General features: G+C 30.3%; 3 protein-coding genes across 4 annotated transcripts in view; all 3 read left to right on the plus strand.

Moving 5' to 3' along the window:
• The window catches only part of LOC135963674 (protein toll-like), a 235,536-nt gene that overhangs the window by 33,469 nt on the left and 176,942 nt on the right, over window positions 1–25,125 (plus strand). The gene's annotated exons all lie outside the window — the stretch shown is intronic.
• Window positions 20,307–21,268, plus strand: LOC135952415 (uncharacterized). Its single transcript, XM_065502343.1, has 4 exons — window positions 20,307–20,493; window positions 20,565–21,042; window positions 21,112–21,213; window positions 21,259–21,268. The coding sequence occupies exons 1-4, from the start codon at window positions 20,346–20,348 to the stop codon at window positions 21,266–21,268; spliced, it is 738 nt and encodes a 245-aa protein (XP_065358415.1). The 5' UTR covers window positions 20,307–20,345.
• LOC135955995 (uncharacterized) lies at window positions 21,838–24,932 on the plus strand. Its single transcript, XM_065506451.1, has 6 exons — window positions 21,838–22,368; window positions 22,436–23,798; window positions 23,875–23,950; window positions 24,002–24,240; window positions 24,468–24,745; window positions 24,801–24,932. The coding sequence occupies exons 1-6, from the start codon at window positions 21,907–21,909 to the stop codon at window positions 24,930–24,932; spliced, it is 2,550 nt and encodes an 849-aa protein (XP_065362523.1). The 5' UTR covers window positions 21,838–21,906.

Here is a 25,125-nt window from a genome sequence, read left to right on the forward strand (position 1 = left end):
TAGTTTATATTCAGAATTTATTTCAGATCGGAGTAATTTGACTTTTCAAATAGTGAAATTTCACATTTTGTTACAAGGGGCACATTGAAATTTTGAAAAAATGGTTAAATTTTGAAATTGTGCTCGATCTTGCCCTAATGGGTTGGAAAGCCATCACTTCAGAGAGTTCAGAACTGTTTAGTTTATATTCAGAATTTATTTCAGATCGGAGTAATTTGTCTTTTCAAATAGTGAAGTTTCACATTTTGTTAAAAGGGGCACATTGAAATTTGGAAAAAATGGTTGAATTTTGGAATTGTGCTCGATCTAGTCCTAATGGGTTGGAAAGCCATTACTTCAGAGAGTTCAGAACTGTTTAGTTTATATTCAGAATTTATTTCAGATCGGAGTAATTTTACTTTTCAAATAGTGAAATTTCACATTTTGTTAAAAGGTGCACATTGAAATTTTGAAAAAATGGTTAAATTTTGAAATTGTGCTCGATATAGTCCTAATGGATTGGAAAGCCATTGCTTCAGAGAGTTCAGAACTGTTCACCGTATATTCAGAATTTATTTCAGATCGGAGATATATAATTTTCCATATAGTGAAATTTAAAATTTTTTTTAAAAGGCGCCCATGGAAATTTGGAAAAAATGGTTAAATTTTGGAATTGTGCTCGATCTAGTCCTAATGAGTTGGAAAGCCATTGCGTCAGAGAGTTCAGAACTGTCAACCGTATATTCAGAATTTATTTCAGATCGGAGATATATAATTTTCCATATAGTGAAATTTCACATTTTTTTAAAAGGGGCACATGGAAATTTGGAAAAAATGGTTAAATTTTGGAATTGTGCTCGATCTAGTCGTAATGGGTTGGAAAGCCATTGCTTCAGAGAGTTCATAACTGTATAGCTTATATTCAGAATTTATTTCAGATCGGAGTAATTTGTCTTTTCAAATAGTGAAGTTTCACATTTTGTTAAAAGGGGCACATTGAAATTTTGAAAAAATGGTAAAATTTTGAAATTGTGCTCGATCTTGCCCTAATGGGTTGGAAAGCCATCACTTCAGAGAGTTCAGAACTGTTTAGTTTATATTCAGAATTTATTTCAGATCGGCGTAATTTGACTTTTCAAATAGTGAAATTTCACATTTTGTTACAAGGGGCACATTGAAATTTGGAAAAAATGGTTGAATTTTGGAATTGTGCTCGATCTAGTCCTAATGGGTTGGAAAGCCATTACTTCAGAGAGTTCAGAACTGTTTAGTTTATATTCAGAATTTATTTCAGATCGGAGTAATTTGACTTTTCAAATAGTGAAGTTTCACATTTTGTTAAAAGGGGCACATTGAAATTTTGAAAAAATGGTTAAATTTTGAAATTGTGCTCGATCTTGCCCTAATGAGTTGGAAAGCCATCACTTCAGAGAGTTCAGAACTGTTTAGTTTATATTCAGAATTTATTTCAGATCGGAGTAATTTGACTTTTCAAATAGTGAAGTTTCACATTTTGTTAAAAGGGGCACATTGAAATTTTGAAAAAATGGTTAAATTTTGAAATTGTGCTCGATATAGTCCTAATGGATTGGAAAGCCATTGCTTCAGAGAGTTCAGAACTGTTCACCGTATATTCAGAATTTATTTCAGATCGGAAATATATAATTTTCCATATAGTGAAATTTCACATTTTTTTTAAAAGGGGCACATGGAAATTTGGAAAAAATGGTTAAATTTTGGAATTGTGCTCGATCTAGTCCTAATGAGTTGGAAAACCATTGCTTCAGAGAGTTCAGAACTGTCAACCGTATATTCAGAATTTATTTCAGATCGGAGATATATAATTTTCCATATAGTGAAATTTCACATTTTGTTAAAAGGGGCACATTGAAATTTTGAAAAAATGGTTAAATTTTGAAATTGTGCTCGATCTAGTCCTAATGGGTTGAAAAGCCATTACTTCAGAGAGTCCAGAACTGTTCACCTTATATTCAGAATATATTTCAGATCGGAGATATATAATTTTCCATATAGTGAAATTTCACATTTTTTTAAAAGGGGCACATGGAAATTTGGAAAAAATGGTTAAATTTTGGAATTGTGCTCGATCTAGTCCTAATGGGTTGGAAATCATTGCTTCAGAGAGTTCAGAACTGTTTAGTTTATATTCAGAATTTATTTCAGATCGGAGTAATTTGTCTTTTCAAATAGTGAAGTTTCACATTTTGTTAAAAGGGGCACATTGAAATTTGGAAAAAATGGTTGAATTTTGGAATTGTGCTCGATCTAGTCCTAATGGGTTGGAAAGCCATTACTTCAGAGAGTTCAGAACTGTTTAGTTTATATTCAGAATTTATTTCAGATCGGAGTAATTTGACTTTTCAAATAGTGAAATTTCACATTTTGTTAAAAGGGGCACATTGAAATTTGGAAAAAATGGTTAAATTTTGAAATTGTGCTCGATCTAGTCCTAATGGGTTGGAAAGCCATTGCTTCAGAGAGTTCAGAACTGTTCACCGTATATTCAGAATTTATTTCAGATCGGAGATATATAATTTTCCATATAGTGAAATTTAAAATTTTTTTTAAAAGGCGCCCATGGAAATTTGGAAAATTTGGTTAAATTTTGGAACTGTGCTCGATCTAGTCCTAATGAGTTGGAAAGCCATTGCGTCAGAGAGTTCAGAACTGTCAACCGTATATTCAGAATTTGTTTCAGATCGGAGATATATAATTTACCATATAGTGAAATTTCACATTTTTTTAAAAGGGGCACATGGAAATTTGGAAAAAAAAGTGTTAAATTTTGGAATTGTGCTCGATCTAGTCCTAATGGGTTGGAAAGCCATTGCTTCAGAGAGTTCAGAACTGTATAGCTTATATTCAGAATTTATTTCAGATCGGAGTAATTTGTCTTTTCAAATAGTGAAGTTTCACATTTTGTTAAAAGGGGCACATTGAAATTTTGAAAAAATGGTTAAATTTTGAAATTGTGCTCGATCTTGCCCTAATGGGTTGGAAAGCCATCACTTCAGAGAGTTCAGAACTGTTTAGTTTATATTCAGAATTTATTTCAGATCGGCGTAATTTGACTTTTCAAATAGTGAAATTTCACATTTTGTTACAAGGGGCACATTGAAATTTGGAAAAAATGGTTGAATTTTGGAATTGTGCTCGATCTAGTCCTAATGGGTTGGAAAGCCATTACTTCAGAGAGTTCAGAACTGTTTAGTTTATATTCAGAATTTATTTCAGATCGGAGTAATTTGACTTTTCAAATAGTGAAGTTTCACATTTTGTTAAAAGGGGCACATTGAAATTTTGAAAAAATGGTTAAATTTTGAAATTGTGCTCAATCTTGCCCTAATGAGTTGGAAAGCCATCACTTCAGAGAGTTCAGAACTGTTTAATTTATATTCAGAATTTATTTCAGATCGGAGTAATTTGACTTTTCAAATAGTGAAATTTCACATTTTGTTAAAAGGGGCACATTGAAATTTTGAAAAAATGGTTAAATTTTGAAATTGTGCTCGATATAGTCCTAATGGATTGGAAAGCCATTGCTTCAGAGAGTTCAGAACTGTTCACCGTATATTCAGAATTTATTTCAGATCGGAAATATATAATTTTCCATATAGTGAAATTTCACATTTTTTTTAAAAGGGGCACATGGAAATTTGGAAAAAATGGTTAAATTTTGGAATTGTGCTCGATCTAGTCCTAATGAGTTGGAAAGCCATTGCTTCAGAGAGTTCAGAACTGTCAACCGTATATTCAGAATTTATTTCAGATCGGAGATATATAATTTTCCATATAGTGAAATTTCACATTTTGTTAAAAGGGGCACATTGAAATTTTGAAAAAATGGTTAAATTTTGAAATTGTGCTCGATCTAGTCCTAATGGGTTGAAAAGCCATTACTTCAGAGAGTCCAGAACTGTTCACCTTATATTCAGAATATATTTCAGATCGGAGATATATAATTTTCCATATAGTGAAATTTCACATTTTTTTAAAAGGGGCACATGGAAATTTGGAAAAAATGGTTAAATTTTGGAATTGTGCTCGATCTAGTCCTAATGGGTTGGAAAGCCATTGCTTCAGAGAGTTCAGAACTGTATAGCTTATATTCAGAATTTATTTCAGATCGGAGTAATTTGTCTTTTCAAATAGTGAAGTTTCACATTTTGTTAAAAGGGGCACATTGAAATTTTGAAAAAATGGTTAAATTTTGAAATTGTGCTCGATCTTGCCCTAATGGGTTGGAAAGCCATCACTTCAGAGAGTTCAGAACTGTTTAGTTTATATTCAGAATTTATTTCAGATCGGAGTAATTTGACTTTTCAAATAGTGAAATTTCACATTTTGTTAAAAGGGGCACATTGAAATTTTGAAAAAATGGTTAAATTTTGAAATTGTGCTCGATATAGTCCTAATGGATTGGAAAGCCATTGCTTCAGAGAGTTCAGAACTGTTCACCGTATATTCAGAATTTATTTCAGATCGGAGATATATAATTTTCCATATAGTGAAATTTAAAATTTTTTTTAAAAGGCTCCCATGGAAATTTGGAAAAAATGGTTAATGAGTTGGAAAGCCATTGCTTCAGAGAGTTCAGAACTGTCAACCGTATATTCAGAATTTATTTCAGATCGGAGATATATAATTTTCCATATAGTGAAATTTCACATTTTTTTAAAAGGGGCACATGGAAATTTGGAAAAAATGGTTAAATTTTGGAATTGTGCTCGATCTAGTCCTAATGGGTTGGAAAGCCATTACTTCAGAGAGTTCAGAACTGTTTAGTTTATATTCAGAATTTATTTCAGATCGGAGTAATTTGACTTTTCAAATAGTGAAATTTCACATTTTGTTAAAAGGGGCACATTGAAATTTGGAAAAAATGGTTAAATTTTGAAATTGTGCTCGATCTTGCCCTAATGGGTTGGAAAGCCATCACTTCAGAGAGTTCAGAACTGTTTAGTTTATATTCAGAATTTATTTCAGATCGGAGTAATTTGACTTTTCAAATAGTGAAATTTCACATTTTGTTAAAAGGGGCACATTGAAATTTGGAAAAAATGGTTAAATTTTGAAATTGTGCTCGATCTAGTCCTAATGGGTTGGAAAGCCATTGCTTCAGAGAGTTCAGAACTGTTCACCGTATATTCAGAATTTATTTCAGATCGGAGATATATAATTTTCCATATAGTGAAATTTCACATTTTTTTAAAAGGGGCACATGGAAATTTGGAAAAAATGGTTAAATTTTGGAATTGTGCTCGATCTAGTTCTAATGGGTTGGAAAGCCATTGCTTCAGAGAGTTCAGAACTGTATAGCTTATATTCAGAATTTATTTCAGATCGGAGTAATTTGTCTTTTCAAATAGTGAAGTTTCACATTTTGTTACAAGGGGCACATTGAAATTTTGAAAAAATGGTTAAATTTTGAAATTGTGCTCGATCTTGCCCTAATGGGTTGGAAAGCCATCACTTCAGAGAGTTCAGAACTGTTTAGTTTATATTCAGAATTTATTTCAGATCGGAGTAATTTGACTTTTCAAATAGTGAAATTTCACATTTTGTTAAAAGGGGCACATTGAAATTTTGAATAAATGGTTAAATTTTGAAATTGTGCTCGATCTTGCACTAATGGGTTGGAAAGCCATCACTTCAGAGAGTTCAGAACTGTTTAGTTTATATTCAGAATTTATTTCAGATCGGAGTAATATGACTTTTCAAGTAGTGAAATTTCACATTTTGTTACAAGGGGCACATTGGAATTTGGAAAAAATGGTTGAATTTTGGAATTGTGCTCGATCTAGTCCTAATGGGTTGGAAAGCCATTACTTCAGAGAGTTCAGAACTGTTTAGTTTATATTCAGAATTTATTTCAGATCGGAGTAATTTTACTTTTCAAATAGTGAAATTTCACATTTTGTTAAAAGGGGCACACTGAAATTTTGAAAAAATGGTTAAATTTTGAAATTGTGCTCGATATAGTCCTAATGGATTGGAAAGCCATTGCTTCAGAGAGTTCAGAACTGTTCACCGTATATTCAGAATTTATTTCAGATCGGAGATATATAATTTTCCATATAGTGAAATTTAAAATTTTTTTTAAAAGGCGCCCATGGAAATTTGGAAAAAATGGTTAAATTTTGGAATTGTGCTCGATCTAGTCCTAATGAGTTGGAAAGCCATTGCTTCAGAGAGTTCAGAACTGTCAACCGTATATTCAGAATTTATTTCAGATCGGAGATATATAATTTTCCATATAGTGAAATTTCACATTTTTTTAAAAGGGGCACATGGAAATTTGGAAAAAATGGTTAAATTTTGGAATTGTGCTCGATCTAGTCCTAATGGGTTGGAAAGCCATTACTTCAGAGAGTTCAGAACTGTTTAGTTTATATTCAGAATTTATTTCAGATCGGAGTAATTTGACTTTTCAAATAGTGAAATTTCACATTTTGTTAAAAGGGGCACATTTAAATTTGGAAAAAATGGTTAAATTTTGAAATTGTGCTCGATCTTGCCCTAATGGGTTGGAAAGCCATCACTTCAGAGAGTTCAGAACTGTTTAGTTTATATTCAGAATTTATTTCAGATCGGAGTAATTTGACTTTTCAAATAGTGAAATTTCACATTTTGTTAAAAGGGGCACATTGAAATTTGGAAAAAATGGTTAAATTTTGAAATTGTGCTCGATCTTGCCCTAATGGGTTGGAAAGCCATCACTTCAGAGAGTTCAGAACTGTTTAGTTTATATTCAGAATTTATTTCAGATCGGAGTAATTTGACTTTTCAAATAGTGAAATTTCACATTTTGTTAAAAGGGGCACATTGAAATTTGGAAAAAATGGTTAAATTTTGAAATTGTGCTCGATCTAGTCCTAATGGGTTGGAAAGCCATTGCTTCAGAGAGTTCAGAACTGTTCACCGTATATTCAGAATTTATTTCAGATCGGAGATATATAATTTTCCATATAGTGAAATTTCACATTTTTTTAAAAGGGGCACATGGAAATTTGGAAAAAATGGTTAAATTTTGGAATTGTGCTCGATCTAGTCCTAATGGGTTGGAAAGCCATTGCTTCAGAGAGTTCAGAACTGTATAGCTTATATTCAGAATTTATTTCAGATCGGAGTAATTTGTCTTTTCAAATAGTGAAGTTTCACATTTTGTTAAAAGGGGCACATTGAAATTTTGAAAAAATGGTTAAATTTTGAAATTGTGCTCGATCTTGCCCTAATGGGTTGGAAAGCCATCACTTCAGAGAGTTCAGAACTGTTTAGTTTATATTCAGAATTTATTTCAGATCGGAGTAATTTGTCTTTTCAAATAGTGAAGTTTCACATTTTGTTAAAAGGGGCACATTGAAATTTTGAAAAAATGGTTAAATTTTGAAATTGTGCTCGATCTTGCCCTAATGGGTTGGAAAGCCATCACTTCAGAGAGTTCAGAACTGTTTAGTTTATATTCAGAATTTATTTCAGATCGGCGTAATTTGACTTTTCAAATAGTGAAATTTCACATTTTGTTACAAGGGGCACATTGAAATTTGGAAAAAATGGTTGAATTTTGGAATTGTGCTCGATCTAGTCCTAATGGGTTGGAAAGCCATTACTTCAGAGAGTTCAGAACTGTTTAGTTTATATTCAGAATTTATTTCAGATCGGAGTAATTTGACTTTTCAAATAGTGAAGTTTCACATTTTGTTAAAAGGGGCACATTGAAATTTTGAAAAAATGGTTAAATTTTGAAATTGTGCTCGATCTTGCCCTAATGAGTTGGAAAGCCATCACTTCAGAGAGTTCAGAACTGTTTAGTTTATATTCAGAATTTATTTCAGATCGGAGTAATTTGACTTTTCAAATAGTGAAATTTCACATTTTGTTAAAAGGGGCACATTGAAATTTTGAAAAAATGGTTAAATTTTGAAATTGTGCTCGATATAGTCCTAATGGATTGGAAAGCCATTGCTTCAGAGAGTTCAGAACTGTTCACCGTATATTCAGAATTTATTTCAGATCGGAAATATATAATTTTCCATATAGTGAAATTTCACATTTTTTTTAAAAGGGGCACATGGAAATTTGGAAAAAATGGTTAAATTTTGGAATTGTGCTCGATCTAGTCCTAATGAGTTAGAAAGCCATTGCTTCAGAGAGTTCAGAACTGTCAACCGTATATTCATAATTTATTTCAGATCGGAGATATATAATTTTCCATATAGTGAAATTTCACATTTTGTTAAAAGGGGCACATTGAAATTTTGAAAAAATGGTTACATTTTGAAATTGTGCTCGATCTAGTCCTAATGGGTTGCAAAGCCAATACTTCAGAGAGTTCAGAACTGTTCACCGTATATTCAGAATTTATTTCAGATCGGAGATATATAATTTTCCATATAGTGAAATTTCACATTTTGTTAAAAGGGGCACATTGAAATTTTGAAAAAATGGTTACATTTTGAAATTGTGCTCGATCTAGTCCTAATGGGTTGCAAAGCCATTACTTCAGAGAGTCCAGAACTGTTCACCTTATATTCAGAATATATTTCAGATAAGAGTAATTTGACTTTTTATATAGTGAAATTTCACATTTTGTTAAAAGGGGCACATTGAAATTTTGAAAAAATTGTTAAATTTTGAAATTGTGCTCGATCTTGCCCTAATGGAGTGGAAAGCCATCACTTCAGAGAGTTCAGAACTGTTTAGTTTATATTCAGAATTTATTTCAGATCGGAGTAATTTGACTTTTCAAATAGTGAAATTTCACATTTTGTTAAAAGGGGCACGTTGAAATTTTGAAAAAATGGTTAAATTTTTAAATTGTGCTCGATATAGTCCTAATGGATTGGAAAGCCATTGCTTCAGAGAGTTCAGAACTGTCAACCGTATATTCAGAATTTATTTCAGATCGGAGATATATAATTTTCCATATAGTGAAATTTCACTATATAAAAAGTCAAATTACTCTGATCTGAAATAAATTCTGAATATACGGTGAACAGTTCTGAACTCTCTGAAGTTATGGCTTTCCAATCCATTGGGACTAGATCGAGCACAATTTCAAAATTTAACCATTTTTTCAAAATTTCAATGTGCCCCTTTTAACAAAATGTGAAATTTCACTATTTGAAAAGTCAAATTACTCCGATCTGAAATAAATTCTGAATATAAACTAAACAGTTCTGAACTCTCTGAAGTGATGGCTTTCCAACTCAATAGGGCAAGATCGAGCACAATTTCAAAATTTAACCATTTTTTCCAAATTTCCATGTGCCCCTTTTAAAAAAATGTGAAATTTCACTATATGGAAAATTATATATCTCCGATCTGAAATAAATTCTGAATATACGGTTGACAGTTCTGAACTCTCTGACGCAATGGCTTTCCAACTCATTAGGACTAGATCGAGCACAATTCCAAAATTTAACCATTTTTTCCAAATTTCCATGGGCGCCTTTTAAAAAAAATGTGAAATTTCACTATATGGAAAATTATATATCTCCGATCTGAAATAAATTCTGAATATACGGTGAACAGTTCTGAACTCTCTGAAGCAATGGCTTTCCAATCCATTAGGACTATATCGAGCACAATTTAAAAATTTAACCATTTTTTCAAAATTTCAACGTGCCCCTTTTAACAAAATGTGAAATTTCACTATTTGAAAAGTCAAATTACTCCGATCTGAAATAAATTCTGAATATAAACTAAACAGTTCTGAACTCTCTGAAGTAATGGCTTTCCAACCCATTAGGACTAGATCGAGCACAATTTCAAAATTTAACCAGTTTTTCAAAATTTCAATGTGCCCCTTTTGACAAAATGTGAAACTTCACTATTTGAAAAGACAAATTACTCCGATCTGAAATAAATTCTGAATATAAGCTATACAGTTCTGAACTCTCTGAAGCAATGGCTTTCTAACACATTAGGACTAGGTCGAGCACAATTCCAAAATTTAACCATTTTTTCCAAATTTCCATGTGCCCCTTTTAAAAAAATGTGAAATTTCACTATATGGAAAATTATATATCTCCGATCTGAAATAAATTCTGAATATACGGTGAACAGTTCTGAACTCTCTGAAGCAATGACTTTCCAACCCATTAGGACTAGATCGAGCACAATTTCAAAATTTAACCATTTTTTCCAAATTTCAATGTGCCCCTTTTAACAAAATGTGAAATTTCACTATTTGAAAAGTCAAATTACTCCGATCTGAAATAAATTCTGAATATAAACTAAACAGTTCTGAACTCTCTGAAGTGATGGCTTTCCAACCCATTAGTGCAAAATCGAGCACAATTTCAAAATTTAACCATTTTTTCCAAATTTCAATGTGCCCCTTTTAACAAAATGTGAAATTTCACTATTTGAAAAGTCAAATTACTCCGATCTGAAATAAATTCTGAATATAAACTAAACAGTTCTGAACTCTCTGAAGTAATGGCTTTCCAACCCATTAGGACTAGATCGAGCACAATTCCAAAATTTAACCATTTTTTCCAAATTTCCATGTGCCCCTTTTAAAAAAATGTGAAATTTCACTATATGGAAAATTATATATCTCCGATCTGAAATAAATTCTGAATATACGGTTGACAGTTCTGAACTCTCTGAAGCAATGGCTTTCCAACTCATTAGGACTAGATCGAGCACAATTCCAAAATTTAACCATTTTTTCCAAATTTCCAGTGCCCCTTTTAAAAAAAATGTGAAATTTCACTATATGGAAAATTATATATCTCCGATCTGAAATAAATTCTGAATATACGGTGAACAGTTCTGAACTCTCTGAAGCAATGGCTTTCCAATCCATTAGGACTATATCGAGCACAATTTCAAAATTTAACCATTTTTTCAAAATTTCAATGTGCCCCTTTTAACAAAATGTGAAATTTCACTATTTGAAAAGTCAAATTACTCCGATCTGAAATAAATTCTGAATATAAACTAAACAGTTCTGAACTCTCTGAAGTGATGGCTTTCCAACCCATTAGGGCAAGATCGAGCACAATTTCAAAATTTAACCATTTTTTCAAAATTTCAATGTGCCCCTTTTGACAAAATGTGAAACTTCACTATTTGAAAAGACAAATTACTCCGATCTGAAATAAATTCTGAATATAAGCTATACAGTTCTGAACTCTCTGAAGCAATGGCTTTCCAACCCATTAGGACTAGGTCGAGCACAATTCCAAAATTTAACCATTTTTTCCAAATTTCCATGTGCCCCTTTTAAAAAAATGTGAAATTTCACTATATGGAAAATTATATATCTGCGATCTGAAATAAATTCTGAATATACGGTGAACAGTTCTGAACTCTCTGAAGCAATGGCTTTCCAACCCATTAGGACTAGATCGAGCACAATTCCAAAATTTAACCATTTTTTCCAAATTTCCATGTGCCCCTTTTAAAAAAATGTGAAATTTCACTATATGGAAAATTATATATCTCCGATCTGAAATAAATTCTGAATATACGGTTGACAGTTCTGAACTCTCTGACGCAATGGCTTTCCAACTCATTAGGACTAGATCGAGCACAATTCCAAAATTTAACCATTTTTTCCAAATTTCCATGGGCGCCTTTTAAAAAAAATGTGAAATTTCACTATATGGAAAATTATATATCTCCGATCTGAAATAAATTCTGAAGATAAACTAAACAGTTCTGAACTCTCTGAAGTGATGGCTTTCCAACCCATTAGGGCAAGATCGAGCACAATTTCAAAATTTAACCATTTTTTCAAAATTTCAATGTGCCCCTTTTAACAAAATGTGAAATTTCACTATTTGAAAAGTCAAATTACTCCGATCTGAAATAAATTCTGAATATAAACTAAACAGTTCTGAACTCTCTGAAGTAATGGCTTTCCAACCCATTAGGACTAGTTCGAGCACAATTCCAAAATTCAACCATTTTTTCCAAATTTCAATGTGCCCCTTTTAACAAAATGTGAAATTTCACTATTTGGAAAATTATATATCTCCGATCTGAAATAAATTCTGAATATACGGTTCACAGTTCTGAACTCTCTGACGCAATGGCTTTCCAACCCATTAGGACTAGATCTAGCACAATTCCAAAATTTAACCATTTTTTCCAAATTTCCATGTGCCCCTTTTAACAAAATGTGAAATTTCACTATTTGAAAAGTCAAATTACTCCGATCTGAAATAAATTCTGAATATAAACTAAACAGTTCTGAACTCTCTGAAGTGATGGCTTTCCAACCCATTAGGGCAAGATCGAGCACAATTTCAAAATTTAACCATTTTTTCAAAATTTCAATGTGCCCCTTTTAACAAAATGTGAAATTTCACTATTTGAAAAGTCAAATTACTCCGATCTGAAATAAATTCTGAATATAAACTAAACAGTTCTGAACTCTCTGAAGTGATGGCTTTCCAACCCATTAGGGCAAGATCGAGCACAATTTCAAAATTTAACCATTTTTTCAAAATTTCAATGTGCCCCTTTTAACAAAATGTGAAATTTACTATTTGGAAAATTATATATCTCCGATCGGAAATAAATTCTGAAGATAAGCTAAACAGTTCTGAATTCTCTGAAGTGATGGCTTTCCACTTCATTAGGACTAGATCGAGCACAATTTCAAAATTTAACCATTTTTTCAAAATTTCAATGTGCCCCTTTTAACAAAATGTGAAATTTCACTATTTTAAAAGTGTAATTACTCCGATCTGAAATAAATTCTAAATATATGCTAAACAGTTCTGAACTCTCTGAAGTAATGGCATTCCACCGTATTAGGGCAAGATCGAGCACAATTCCAAAATTTAACCATTTTTTCCAAATTTCCATCTGCCCTTTTAACAAAATGTGAAATTTCACTATTTTTAAATTAATATGAAATAAATTCTGAATGTAAACTGTACATTTCTGAAATCAAGCCTTTCCACCCTATTATGACTAGTTTTACCAAAATTTAGAATTTTTTAATTTTTTTTCATGTCCATGTGTCTCTCATGTATCTGGTATAAAAATACGCTAAAAGCAAAGAAATCAACGATAGTTCATAAATAAATATTTAATTTTTTTTTATCTAATTTTTAAAAAAATTGTGATTATATATTTAAACTGAATGATCGGTAAAACCATTTTATTTTGATTTTATATCATAAAATGTTAAATGAGCTGATATTAATGCAGCGCTGTTAACCTAACAGTCTTTGAGTACGAAGTATGTTAGTTTACACATTAACATAGGTAATGTTAAAAAACGGAGCTAACTGACGGAGCTAACTTCACACACATCTTACAGGTCTGAAGATTGAATTCTAGTTGAAATTAACCCCTAATTTACATCGGATAAAAGTAAAATCTGCGAGGTTTATATCAGACTTTTACAATTTTGTGAAAAAAAAATTTCGAAAAAAAAATTTACCGAAATTGAGATACTGTAAAAATTATTGGTTAATTCCAAATTATTTAAAGGAATTAAGTTTTTCCTGAAATTGGCACAATTCAAACCTGTGCCTGTGGTTTTAATTTGAATATGTTATCGTTACAGCAGGGGCCGAATTACCGTATTCTCGTAAAATTTATTTTATTTTCTTTATGGAATTCGATATCGAACAAGAAATGTATATTTTATTCATTCATTATTATCAGGAATGCGGTAATTCGGGAGCAGGTTTTAAATTTTTTAGAATTAGGTTTTCTCGACCACTTCGACCACCGATATTCTTAAAATTACAATAATTTTTTACATTACCGGTTTCGGTAATGTATACGCTAACTATACATTATACATTAAAGTTGGCTAATATGATTTTCAGTAAAGAAATAATCAAGAAATACTAAAAAAGGAGAACTAAACCAAACTAAGGAGTACTTTTTCGTTCTTCAAAATGGTACATATGATTCAGAATGAGTTAGAATTCACAAAAAGAAACTTTAGCAGTACCTTTCTTAAGCGTTTTCTATAATAATGGGCCCAGAACGATGATGCTGATTAGGAATACAAAATGTGGGACTTTATGGTACTATTTTTATTCTAATAATACGTTTCGAATGAGGTAGAATCTACATTACAATTAATCAATGACCATAAAACTAGAGCCATGTTATCCTGAATTAGTATTAATTCACTAAGAGATACTTAATAGTACTATTTCTTTCTTCCAATTGGGGTGGCGAAGTGCACCGATTCAGCTAGTACTCCATACTTTTATCAGATATTTGAAAACAACTAAGTCTTAGTTACAAACATTTTGCATTATTTTTTAAATTCAATAAATAAACAGTAATTTGGTTTAATTATCATGGAATACTTATAGATCAACATTTTTAAATGAGTTTGTGTCTTCTTTATTAACAGGATTCTTTACATAGCCTGTTACATCATCTGAAGCAATTATAGTAATACAATTTAAAAAAATTTAAAGAAATCTTAAGATATTTTAATTGATCTGTTTTTAGGGATATTGGATGAAATAGTTTGTTTCTAAATTTTCTACTAAAAATATATTAAAAGTGAAAACCGAAGAATAAATGTTAAAACCGAAGTGGGTCCCTGGATGGGTTACATTCACAATTGACCTATATAGTTACAATGGGCGAAGCCGAAACGGTTACCTGGTTTAATATAAATATTTGGAATAAACTCCTTGTTATACCTGGCCATTTAAAAACCTATACAATGTGTACAAACAGACATAATGTTTTTATTACAGAATTTAAAAAAAACTTGAAAGGAACAAATGCTACACGTTTTTTTATTTTCACTTTTAATTACATGAAAACGCCTACTTTTATTCTGAAAAGAAGAAAACATATTTAATTTTCAATTCATTACAAACAAATAAAACTTCTTAAAGCTACACTCAAAATATTATGTAGGTATTATCTAATTTTTAAATAAATAAATAAATAAATTATGTAGGTAAATTCAACAGAAAACTATACATTTATTCAAAAAACATTTGAATCAAATGAATTTTTCATTTATTTTTTAATGTTGTTTTTATAACTAAAAAGTAAAAATAACTGATTTTTCCTTAGTTTTAGTGACAGCAAACGAATAGTTTATACTGAAAAACTATTTCTGTTTTTAGAATGAAATGAAAATAAATGAATGTAAATATTAACTATACAGAAAAACATATTTTTCATGTAGTTTGTTTTTTAAACAATGTGCATAAAAAGTTAAAAAATTATTTCTTTATGAAAATAACTACATTTTCATTAACTTTTAACTTTACGGAAAACTTTTTGATTAAACTACAATCAGTTACTGTAAAAAATGTTTGAGTGTACGAGTAAAGAAAATAAAAGAATTTAACAAAATGTTTTTTTATTTAAACGAAACATATTCTATTGAAATACTCGTACATTTAACACAATATATCGTCACCTTAAATGCAAACGAACGTAACTACACTTTTATTTTGTTTACATGAGAAGCAAAAAACCTTATAAAATCAATAATAAGAATGTATTCTTGGACATTTTTTGCGTTTGAATTTCTTTAATAAATTTGTAATTTTTGTTCGCAGGGGTCTAAAAATTTGCGTGATGTAGTCTGATGTAGCATGAATTTGTGTAGTTACGTCCGTTTGCATTTAAGGTGACGATATACTGTTTTTATAAATATCACTCACAACTTATAATTAAATACTGTTGATAATGTAAAATGCAACAAAATGTGTAAAAAAAAGACCAAGGAGAAGGAGGACAACAAGGTTATCATTTAGTAAATATCAAAGAGTCATTCATACAACCACATACCCACTTGCACTAATGACAGTGAGTTAGTTGAATTACTGTTTATTATTTACAGTTCTTTTTGAGTTTTTCAATAATAATTTATTTGTAAACTCAAATAAATTGTGCTCTTGAAGCCCTGCTCATTGATTTATTTGTAGTGATAAGATTTGTTTTCTTTCCCCCTGGCATTTGGGCTTTGTTGTTAATTGTAAATACAGTAAATGTATATTGTAGTACTTCCACTCTTCAAATTATATTTATGAATAAACATCAATTAAATTTTAGTTGCTGCCGCTTATGAGCGTTGTGTGTAGTTATGTCTAAATATCACCCAGACACCATCATTAGGTACTTATTTGGTAGATAATTTTAGATGGTAAATCATCAGCCCTTAAGTGTTCTTTTTTTACGTCGTGTTCTAAATACTCTTATGTCTGTGTCTGTTTATTGAAGTAGCATTAGATAAAGCATCTATAATTATTTGAGTGCATTTTAATTTTTGTAGATTTTTTTGTGGTTAAATAAATAAATTTTGTAGTCATTATTAAAAAAATAAACGTACAAAAAATTTGATTAATGTTTAAAGATAAGAAATGCTTTTTTCTTTTTCAATTACAAGAACTTGAGTAAGTAAATATACATATACACTCAGGTCTCGTTTATTGCGGATTCAAATTTATGCGGTTTTAAATTCACAATTTTTTTTGGAATTTTAACAGATTCTAAAATTTTAGATGTTTTTTTTTTAAATTCTAGTGATGAAAATGATATTTTACAATATGATGATATGATTATATCATCTAGTGATGAAAATGACGTTCAGTCATTCAGATTGATCATACAAATTTACAGAATTTCCTTTAAAAATGTTTTAGATTATTTTTTTTGATTATTTTCTGTTTTTTCTGTTATTAATGAATTAATATTATATTTTTGTTTATTTTTTTTTAAAGGGTTTTGGTTTTTACTGTTTAAGTAAATGAAATAAATATATTTTTGTTGATTTTTTGTATGCGATTTTGCTCTGGATTTTTAATTAAAATTTGAATTTATGGGGTTTTTAAAAATTTTGGAACGAATCATTAGTTTTTATATGACGCTAGAGTATCGTTTTATGCGAATTCAATTTATGCGATTTTTTTTGGAACGCATCTATCGCATAAAACGAGACCTGAGTATAATTGTTTTATCAATAAACGTTTTTTGTTCTTAATGAGTTTTGATATTCGTACTCATAACTATTTCCAAATTCCTAACGCTATTGACCCGACATTTGTCGTTACTTTTGAAAAGTATGTGTTACGAATGTTTTGAATATATTGGGCTGTTCAGCCGTACCGTACAACTAAAAACTAAAGAGTGTTCCAAAATTTACGCAAATTTTGAATATGCCACCTTTTGTACAGTAAAGTGTTGCCAACTTGTTAAAGCTTTCAGTATTGAAATAATAGTTATATACTGTGCAAAATGATTTCAATCATATCTTTCTGTTCAAATTCAATTTCAACTTTCAAAGCAATCTCAAAATTAGCAATTTTAAATGGCTCTCTATTTTTCTAGCAGTTGGTTAATGTTTTCATACACAATGTCATTTAATACAATCATTCTGTTCCAAAGTTACACAATTTTAACATGCACAAAATTTTTATATTTTATTTGATTTTTATTTCTTATAAATAAAAGTAAACAAAAGCAGCTGATTCATCAAATGCACAATAAATTCAAGTTTGCGAGTCTAAATTGTCGCGCAAACTTATCGGAGTTGTGCAAACGAATTTCCATACATTTTTTGACATTTCATTTGCGAGAGTGTAAAAATGCACAGATTGCACAGTTTGCGAGGCTTTTAAGCGTTTACATGAGGACCCTTATTCTTTAATAATCTTTTTTTCTTATTGTGCAAAATGTAACAATTTTTCTTTTGTTTGAGCAGCTGTTTTGGGGCTATGACGGTATTAGTATCCTTTAATGAATGGTACACAGAGAAAACAGATTCGTTGTGGCAACTGAATTTGTCGCCAATCGAATTTTGTCGGTTGCAATTACTATCTCTTAATTCGATTGAAATAGCTGAATTATATAGTACACGTAACTGTATTCAAACACAATTCGGTGAAAATGACTGAAAATATTAGTAGCTATAATCAATAAATTTTCAAACATTCCATTCCATTTCATTCCGTTTATTTAAATTTATTTAAAATATAAAGAAACACAAAATATAATTTAATACATATTTGTATATTATAACATGACAGCACGTTCCAGGTGTCCATACATAAAAGATGAATTGAACGATAGACCAAGACAAATAATGTTGTGCAACCACGACTGAAAACTGAATTTCTTATGCATGATATGTCTTATGCATGATATGGATTGGTTTTAAATAATATCCGGATGATTAGGGTTTGAATTATTCTTCGTTATCTTGATTGTATGCATTTTTGGGGAATTACCTTTCATCTTTGATTCCTTTACACCTAAAACAATATCAATATGTCTTTAATGAAATTAAGAAAGATTCTTCTACAAAATATGTATGTATGTAGTATTCATTCATATACTTATTTTGTATCCGGATATCAGTTAAAATAATTATGAAACTTACTTTCCCTTGTATTAACCCGCTAATATTAATTATTTAAATCGACTTTTCTGGTTTTTATTTTCTTTTAAACAAATAATATTGTATTTTAGAATTTAGTTTAATATTTATTTTGAACAAATGTCAAAACTATTTACCATTTTTTATTTTGTATCGCTTGTAAACACCGAATTTGGTTTTCTTACGTCTTAATCGAATTTTTCGATCACAATCATTAATATTGTTGATTTAATTCGATTGTCATTTCCGAATCTATCGAATAAAGCTTAGTAAAGACACAAACCGGTTAAATATTCTTATTTTACAGTTGCTAGAACCTCAATTTAATTATGATTATGATTTTTCAATTCTAAACATAGAAAAACTGTAAAATGTATACTTTTTTAATAATTACAATAAATTTTCAGTTTACGTTATTAAATGTTTATAATAAATACCGAATTCCGACCAATCTGTTTTCTGTGTGTACAAAATATGTTGGCAACATTTTGTGTAAGAAAAGAAAACGCCATTGGGTTTCATATCTTCTAGTCTGGACTCAGTATTTTGTTTGATACTTGATTATTAGTACTGTTTTACAGCTACGATGATTGAACCAATTAAAGATGTAATCGTCTCCTTTGAAATATTTTGTCATTCACTTATAACCCTACCTAGGGTTCCTACGCGGGAAAAATTTCCCGGGAATATTTTTTTGTTAATTTTCGGGAAATGTTTGTCGGGAATTTATGGGAATTTCTTCATAAGTTTTCTTCTAAAGTTACAATTTTCAGATTCGTTTCGATGGCCAAATTTGTTGCTAATTGAATCATTCTATTATATCCATAGATTTTTTCGGTTCTAGCAACAGATAGTCAGTTGGCAAAGAAGTATTACGGTTGAAATAACCGAATATTTTTCACACAACTCAAGCCATAAGAAAAATTTGGATATTAAGAATGAATCTAATTTAAAGTTAATATTCTTAAAGGAATTATTAAGATGCCTAACATTACAACTTTTAGGGATATTCAATTTATCGAAAATTATAACAATAATAGTGGTTCAAATGTCTTTAATTATTACGCATGTTTTACAGATTTAACATAGTCGAAATTGTTATGTTTTTAATTAAACAAAGAATTTATTGATTTTATACTGATTAAAACTACGACTGTGACAATACCGATAAAATGCCACTATTAAATTAGAAACCATTATAAAGGCTGGACCAACATTGTACAACCAAATATAGTTATTTTATACTTCTTTTAAAACCCTGATACAATTAGAAGTTTATTCGAAAAAATTTCTGGTTTTTGGTTTAATTTAGTGTTAAAAAATTCCCGGGAATGAAACGATTTTTTAATTTCCTCCCGGGAAAGAAAAAAGTCCGGGAAATTAGGAACCCTACTTATAACCCTACCGTATCTGATAAAACTTCCCTCGAGGTGTAATTTTGATTCCGAATTTTACGATCTAAGGGATTGATATCTAAGGATTGGCCACCCACTTCAAAACTCGTTTGGGCCCTGGATACATAACATCGATTCAAATGGATATCGGATACAGATTCATTCACAGTATTTGTTATATGATTTGTACCCATATCGTAATCTGAAAAACAGCCCACAACAGGATATTGGGACCACCAAACTTGTCTGTCTTATTTGTACAGCACTGGATTCATCTGAAACGAGAACTACAATTCATTTCTTTCACAACCATTTTAAATGGCAAACTGTCTTTTAGAAATAAGAGGCCAACAGTTCGAATTTGGATTATTGCAAACCTCCCGAGGACTAATTTTTGGTAATTTCTGAAACTCTCTTGCTATTAAATTATTTAGTCTTGTAGTTTTTTTTTATTTGACAAATTCAATTTTGTCAAAACCTATGTATTTGTCAGGAAGAAATATTGTGTTTGTTGTCGAAACAACAAAAATCTATGTACGTGTTTTCAAAATATTTTACTTAAATATTGTATTGAAATTCCTTTTTGTGGTTTTTAAACAATTTTCTCGATGCCACCAAAAAAATCTAAAATTCTAAAAGAAAAAGTGACTTCAGAAAAGATGTATGAATTTTTAACAAAAGAGGAAATACATGCCAAAGAGCAAAAGTATGCAAATCATATAACGAATCTTAAAGAATGTTTAAATTACATAAAAGGTAATTTATTTGTAAACCAAAGAGAGAAACATTTAAATAAAATAACCATTTATTATCCTTATTCTGATCAGAATCCTCTAAAATAGTGGCGCAAATAAATGAAAAACAATTGATCAGTAATAAATGGCAAGATTATGTAAACTGTTGTCCTCTTCCCAAAGCCTATATACCACCCGATATACGTTTATCTATTGAGAAACTAAAATATTTTGAAAATATTTCCAAACAAAACTCTATCGATTGGTTACTGTCCATCGATGAACATAGTATTTTGACACAAAATCTTTTTCGTAAAGACTTAACTTATTGTAATCTGAAAGCTAAGTATAAACACAATTTTGGCGGGGAATACAACAGAGACATAGAATTTTGTCTTCAAATATTAACGAGAATGGATGATTTTTTGGATAACAATATTGAAGTAGCTAAATGTTGTATAGATAAATTAAATGATGTTAAAAGACTGAGACGTAGTTTACAGCAAGAGATTGCCGAGTTTTTCAATCGTTTCACATATCGAGTTTTGTGTTCAGAAGAGACTTATATGAAGTAAGATTTATTTTGTTATATATGTATATAGATTGCAGCTGTTTTATAATTTTTATTTTCACATTTTAGTGCCATAGATCCCATTACTATGGATTACAGCTATCAAGCTGAAAATTTTCGACTACATATTTGGTCATTGAAAAATGTGCCAATATGTTTTAAACAACTAGAGTACGTAATAATAATCCTTATTAACCATTAAAACATAACTTAAAGTTATCACTAACTACATATCGCTCAAGCAACAACGTCATAACTCAAAATCCGGGTGTTTTGAACTGAGTAATACAAAATATGCGCCGTTCTTTAGTCTTTCATATAGTTTTATCAGTTTTAAAAAAAGGCAATTATTTTTTGTATGAGAGTATTTTTTCGTTGTAAACGTCAAAATGAAAATTCATGTTTTCTCGTATATTTGACAAGTAAAAATTTGGGTTAACAGATTAGAAATATATTAATATCTACTATTTAAATCAGGTTTTATTTCTGAAATCACATGATTTATTGAAAATTTATTGAAGAAATAGTAAAATGTCATGAAACATTCAAAGCCGTTTTTCTTGAAACGACTTTTTTTGAATTATGACGTTGTTGCAGCAAATGAGCGATATGTACATATGTATATGTCTCAATTTCATTAATTATGAATGGAAAATTTATCCAAAATAAATTTTGTTTTTTGTGTTACCAAAAATATTGTAACATATTTCAATATTAAGACCTATTGTTAGTGCAATTTTTAAGATAGGCATTCAAATTGTATTATTTTTAAATGTATTAGTTTCAACGCCAACAACTTACAGAGAACCCCGGCTAATTGCTAATTTTCATGGAGTCAAAATAACTCTTCATATACCCTCATTCATGATGCATGCAAATTTTACTCTTCGTGCCTTACATATGAATTTCGATCACATCAGTGAAAATGCTAAAAGCTTCTCTCAAGAAATCTTAAGGCCTCCTGATACTAAGAGTGCTGGTGTACAAGATTTAACCAATTGTATGGCTAATGAATGGTTAATGCAATTAGAAATACAAAATCGAGTTCGAAATGAATTGATAGCAAAACGGCAGGAATATGAAGACAAATTAATACTCTTTGAACAACAGGAGGAGAAGAAATGTAAACAGAAAGATGAAAATAAAAAGGGAGTTTCCAAAAGTAAGAAACCAAAAATAGCAAAACCGACTTACGAACCTCCCAGTATAGAAGATGATATGTTTCCCGATATTACGGAGCTCTTTTTGAAAGAAGAACAAAAACAATATGAAGATTTTATTAATAGTATATATAATCCCAAATTCCTGGATTTAGAAGCAGGCGAGGTATGGGAGTTTTTAAAAATGTAATTTAGTATGTTTAAGTTTTTATATTTTTATATACTTTCTGCAGATAAATCTTAAGCAATATTTCATCTTGGGTGGCATCTATCAATTGTATGAAGTTCAGAAACCTCAACATTTTGATTTCAATAGTTTCAACATGTCCTGGCACTATAATAATTCAAAATTAGTGATAGATGAAAATGTTCATATACCATTATATGCACAATTATACCAAAGACATTCTAGAGTTTTCAAAAGTTTAACAGAAAGATCGCTTTCCTTGAAACTAGACGAGTTTAAAGATACTGATCCTCACTGTCCCTGGTTTGTTTTAACTATACAATTGCCAGAACATCTTTGTTATTGGGGTAAACCTGTAGTGTGCCATTATGAAACCGTAACGAAATTTATTCAAAACCCGGTCATTCCTATAGAAATAAATAAAGCCTCTAAAAAGTTGTCGCGGCCACAAATTCCAACAGCGCAAACGTTAAATTTGGTCACAAAGCCGGTTACAAAACATTTACCTTTTCTTAAACCCCAAAAAGGAGGCTTAAGCGATTCTATATTGAAGTTACAGCATCCCTCACAAGAAAGTTTTTTCAGGACCTCTCTTTCCAATGTACGTTTAGCTGGTAAAGATTGGAATAAACAAAATTGTGCTCGTGGCTTTGAAGGGGTTTTAAATATTCATGACTTCCCTATAACTACCGCGCTCAATAAATCCCAAATAAGACATATGCACAGATATATATTACCACGAATGATTTCCTCATTAAAATTTCCCAAAGAAATACAAGAAGATGAATTGAAAGCGAGTCAGCATAGAAGTAAAAGTAAAGCAGGCCTATTGAAACGAAAGCGTTCTGATGTTAACCGGGAAGCAAGCGCTGAAAATAAACATATATTTACGTTCGGTCCCATGCAAAGTAATCCGGAGCGAATAATTGCTATTTTTCCTCCAGATGAACCGATACGCATAATAAAACATGATGCAACTGAAGAAACGGCTACTGACTCTATTAAAAAATCAATATCGTTTGTCCAATTAGTAAAACTAATAAATAGTATTAAATGGCTGTATAAATTAAGAGTGCGTAAAATAATGGATCTTAAATCTTTCAAATCAAAATTTCCCATTACCAATAAACGTCGAGAAGATTTGAGAAAATCTAAATTAAAACCCTCTGTTTCTATGTCTTCTTTACATACGGCCAATCTATCTAGGAGTGGACTGCACACAATCAAACCTTTCGAATCCAACACTGTAAATATGATTTTGAATGACTCCAGTTCGGAATTACATATAACAGAGTGCGAGCAGGAAGATCTTCAAACCTGTACTTATTCGCATTGGACCACTGAGCATATTTTGAAATCGGAATATAATAGAGAGAAGCGAACGGTTGTCCTACATACTAATAGATTGGGTAAGATGGTGGAAAATATATAAACCATATTTACCATGAAAGGCGAAACTTGTTTTCTTTATTTGTATTATTTAAGGCTACTTTGGTTTTGCATTTAAACGATATGAACATTTTCCCTTCAAATTTTGGAAATTAGAACCCGATATAAATGAGTAAAAAATGTTTACTTTTACAAACACAAATTTAATACCCTTCTTTTTCAGTCCAGAAAATAAAATAATCTTCACTCTGGACACTCAATATGTTCGATGTGTTCTGTACATTACCGATAAGGGTATTAAAGGTCATGTTACTGAGCCAACTACGAAATTTAAAAGAAATCCTAAAATGTATTTGGTCATAGAAGAAGCCGTGGATGATCTCAAGGAATTCAAGAAAATATTTAAAGAAAAATATCTAAATATTTTTGCCGATAAAGATGCCTGCTTTTATATAGAAAATGGTTAGTTTGAAACATTGAACTAAGGTTAAAAAAAAGCGTTTTCATTGCAACTACAAATATAATTGTACGAATTATTGCAAATTTTGTTGCTGCCCTTATATGGTTTTCATTAAGCCAGCAATAAGCTTTGCTTGCTCAACTTAATTTGAAATACAAATCACAGCAAAACAAGCTTAGCGAGTATCTATCATTTTGAAACTGTTTTCCAGTCATTTTCTTAAATCTAGGTTACTTTTCCGAAAAACATTTATCAACTGAACTGCACATATACAATTGTATGGCTGTAAATTGCACCCAAATGAAATTTAGTTTCTCCCCATGGAATCGATTGGCCCAAAGACGTGATATTATTTTAAATATTTTACAATATCAGGATTCCGATGACAATACTGAAGAAGTGCGTATAACCCCAGAAGAAGCTTATTTTGTGGAAACATCAGAATTATGTTCCGACAACATAGATACTATAAAATTGCACTATAATTTAACTTGGAGAAATATCAATGTAAGCGATATTTTAGCTTTAAACTTCTTTAAAATATTAATAATATTTTCTCCAGACTTATAGTGATTTGCATCATTTGATAAATTCCATGTATCCAGCCGCCAATGAAAGGAGATGCAAAAATGCCAATTTGTTAACCTATCTAAAAAATTTACTTTACGAAATAAGACCTTTAAGTTTTTCCTAAACAAACAAATCTTTACAATAAAAATTTAATAGGGAAACTCTGTCTTCATTTTTGTTTTTCCATGCTATTCCCTTGACTGTGTAAAATTTTCCATCAAATCTATATAATTGCTTTAGAAATAGTTTGTCGTGTCTATTTTCTGTTGCCTTATCAAACAACTCGATTTATTTAAATTATATTTCGCTTTTTGTTA

This window comes from Calliphora vicina, chromosome 1 (genome assembly GCF_958450345.1).
Source record: "Calliphora vicina chromosome 1, idCalVici1.1, whole genome shotgun sequence".
Classification (NCBI taxonomy): Eukaryota; Metazoa; Arthropoda; class Insecta; order Diptera; family Calliphoridae; genus Calliphora; species Calliphora vicina.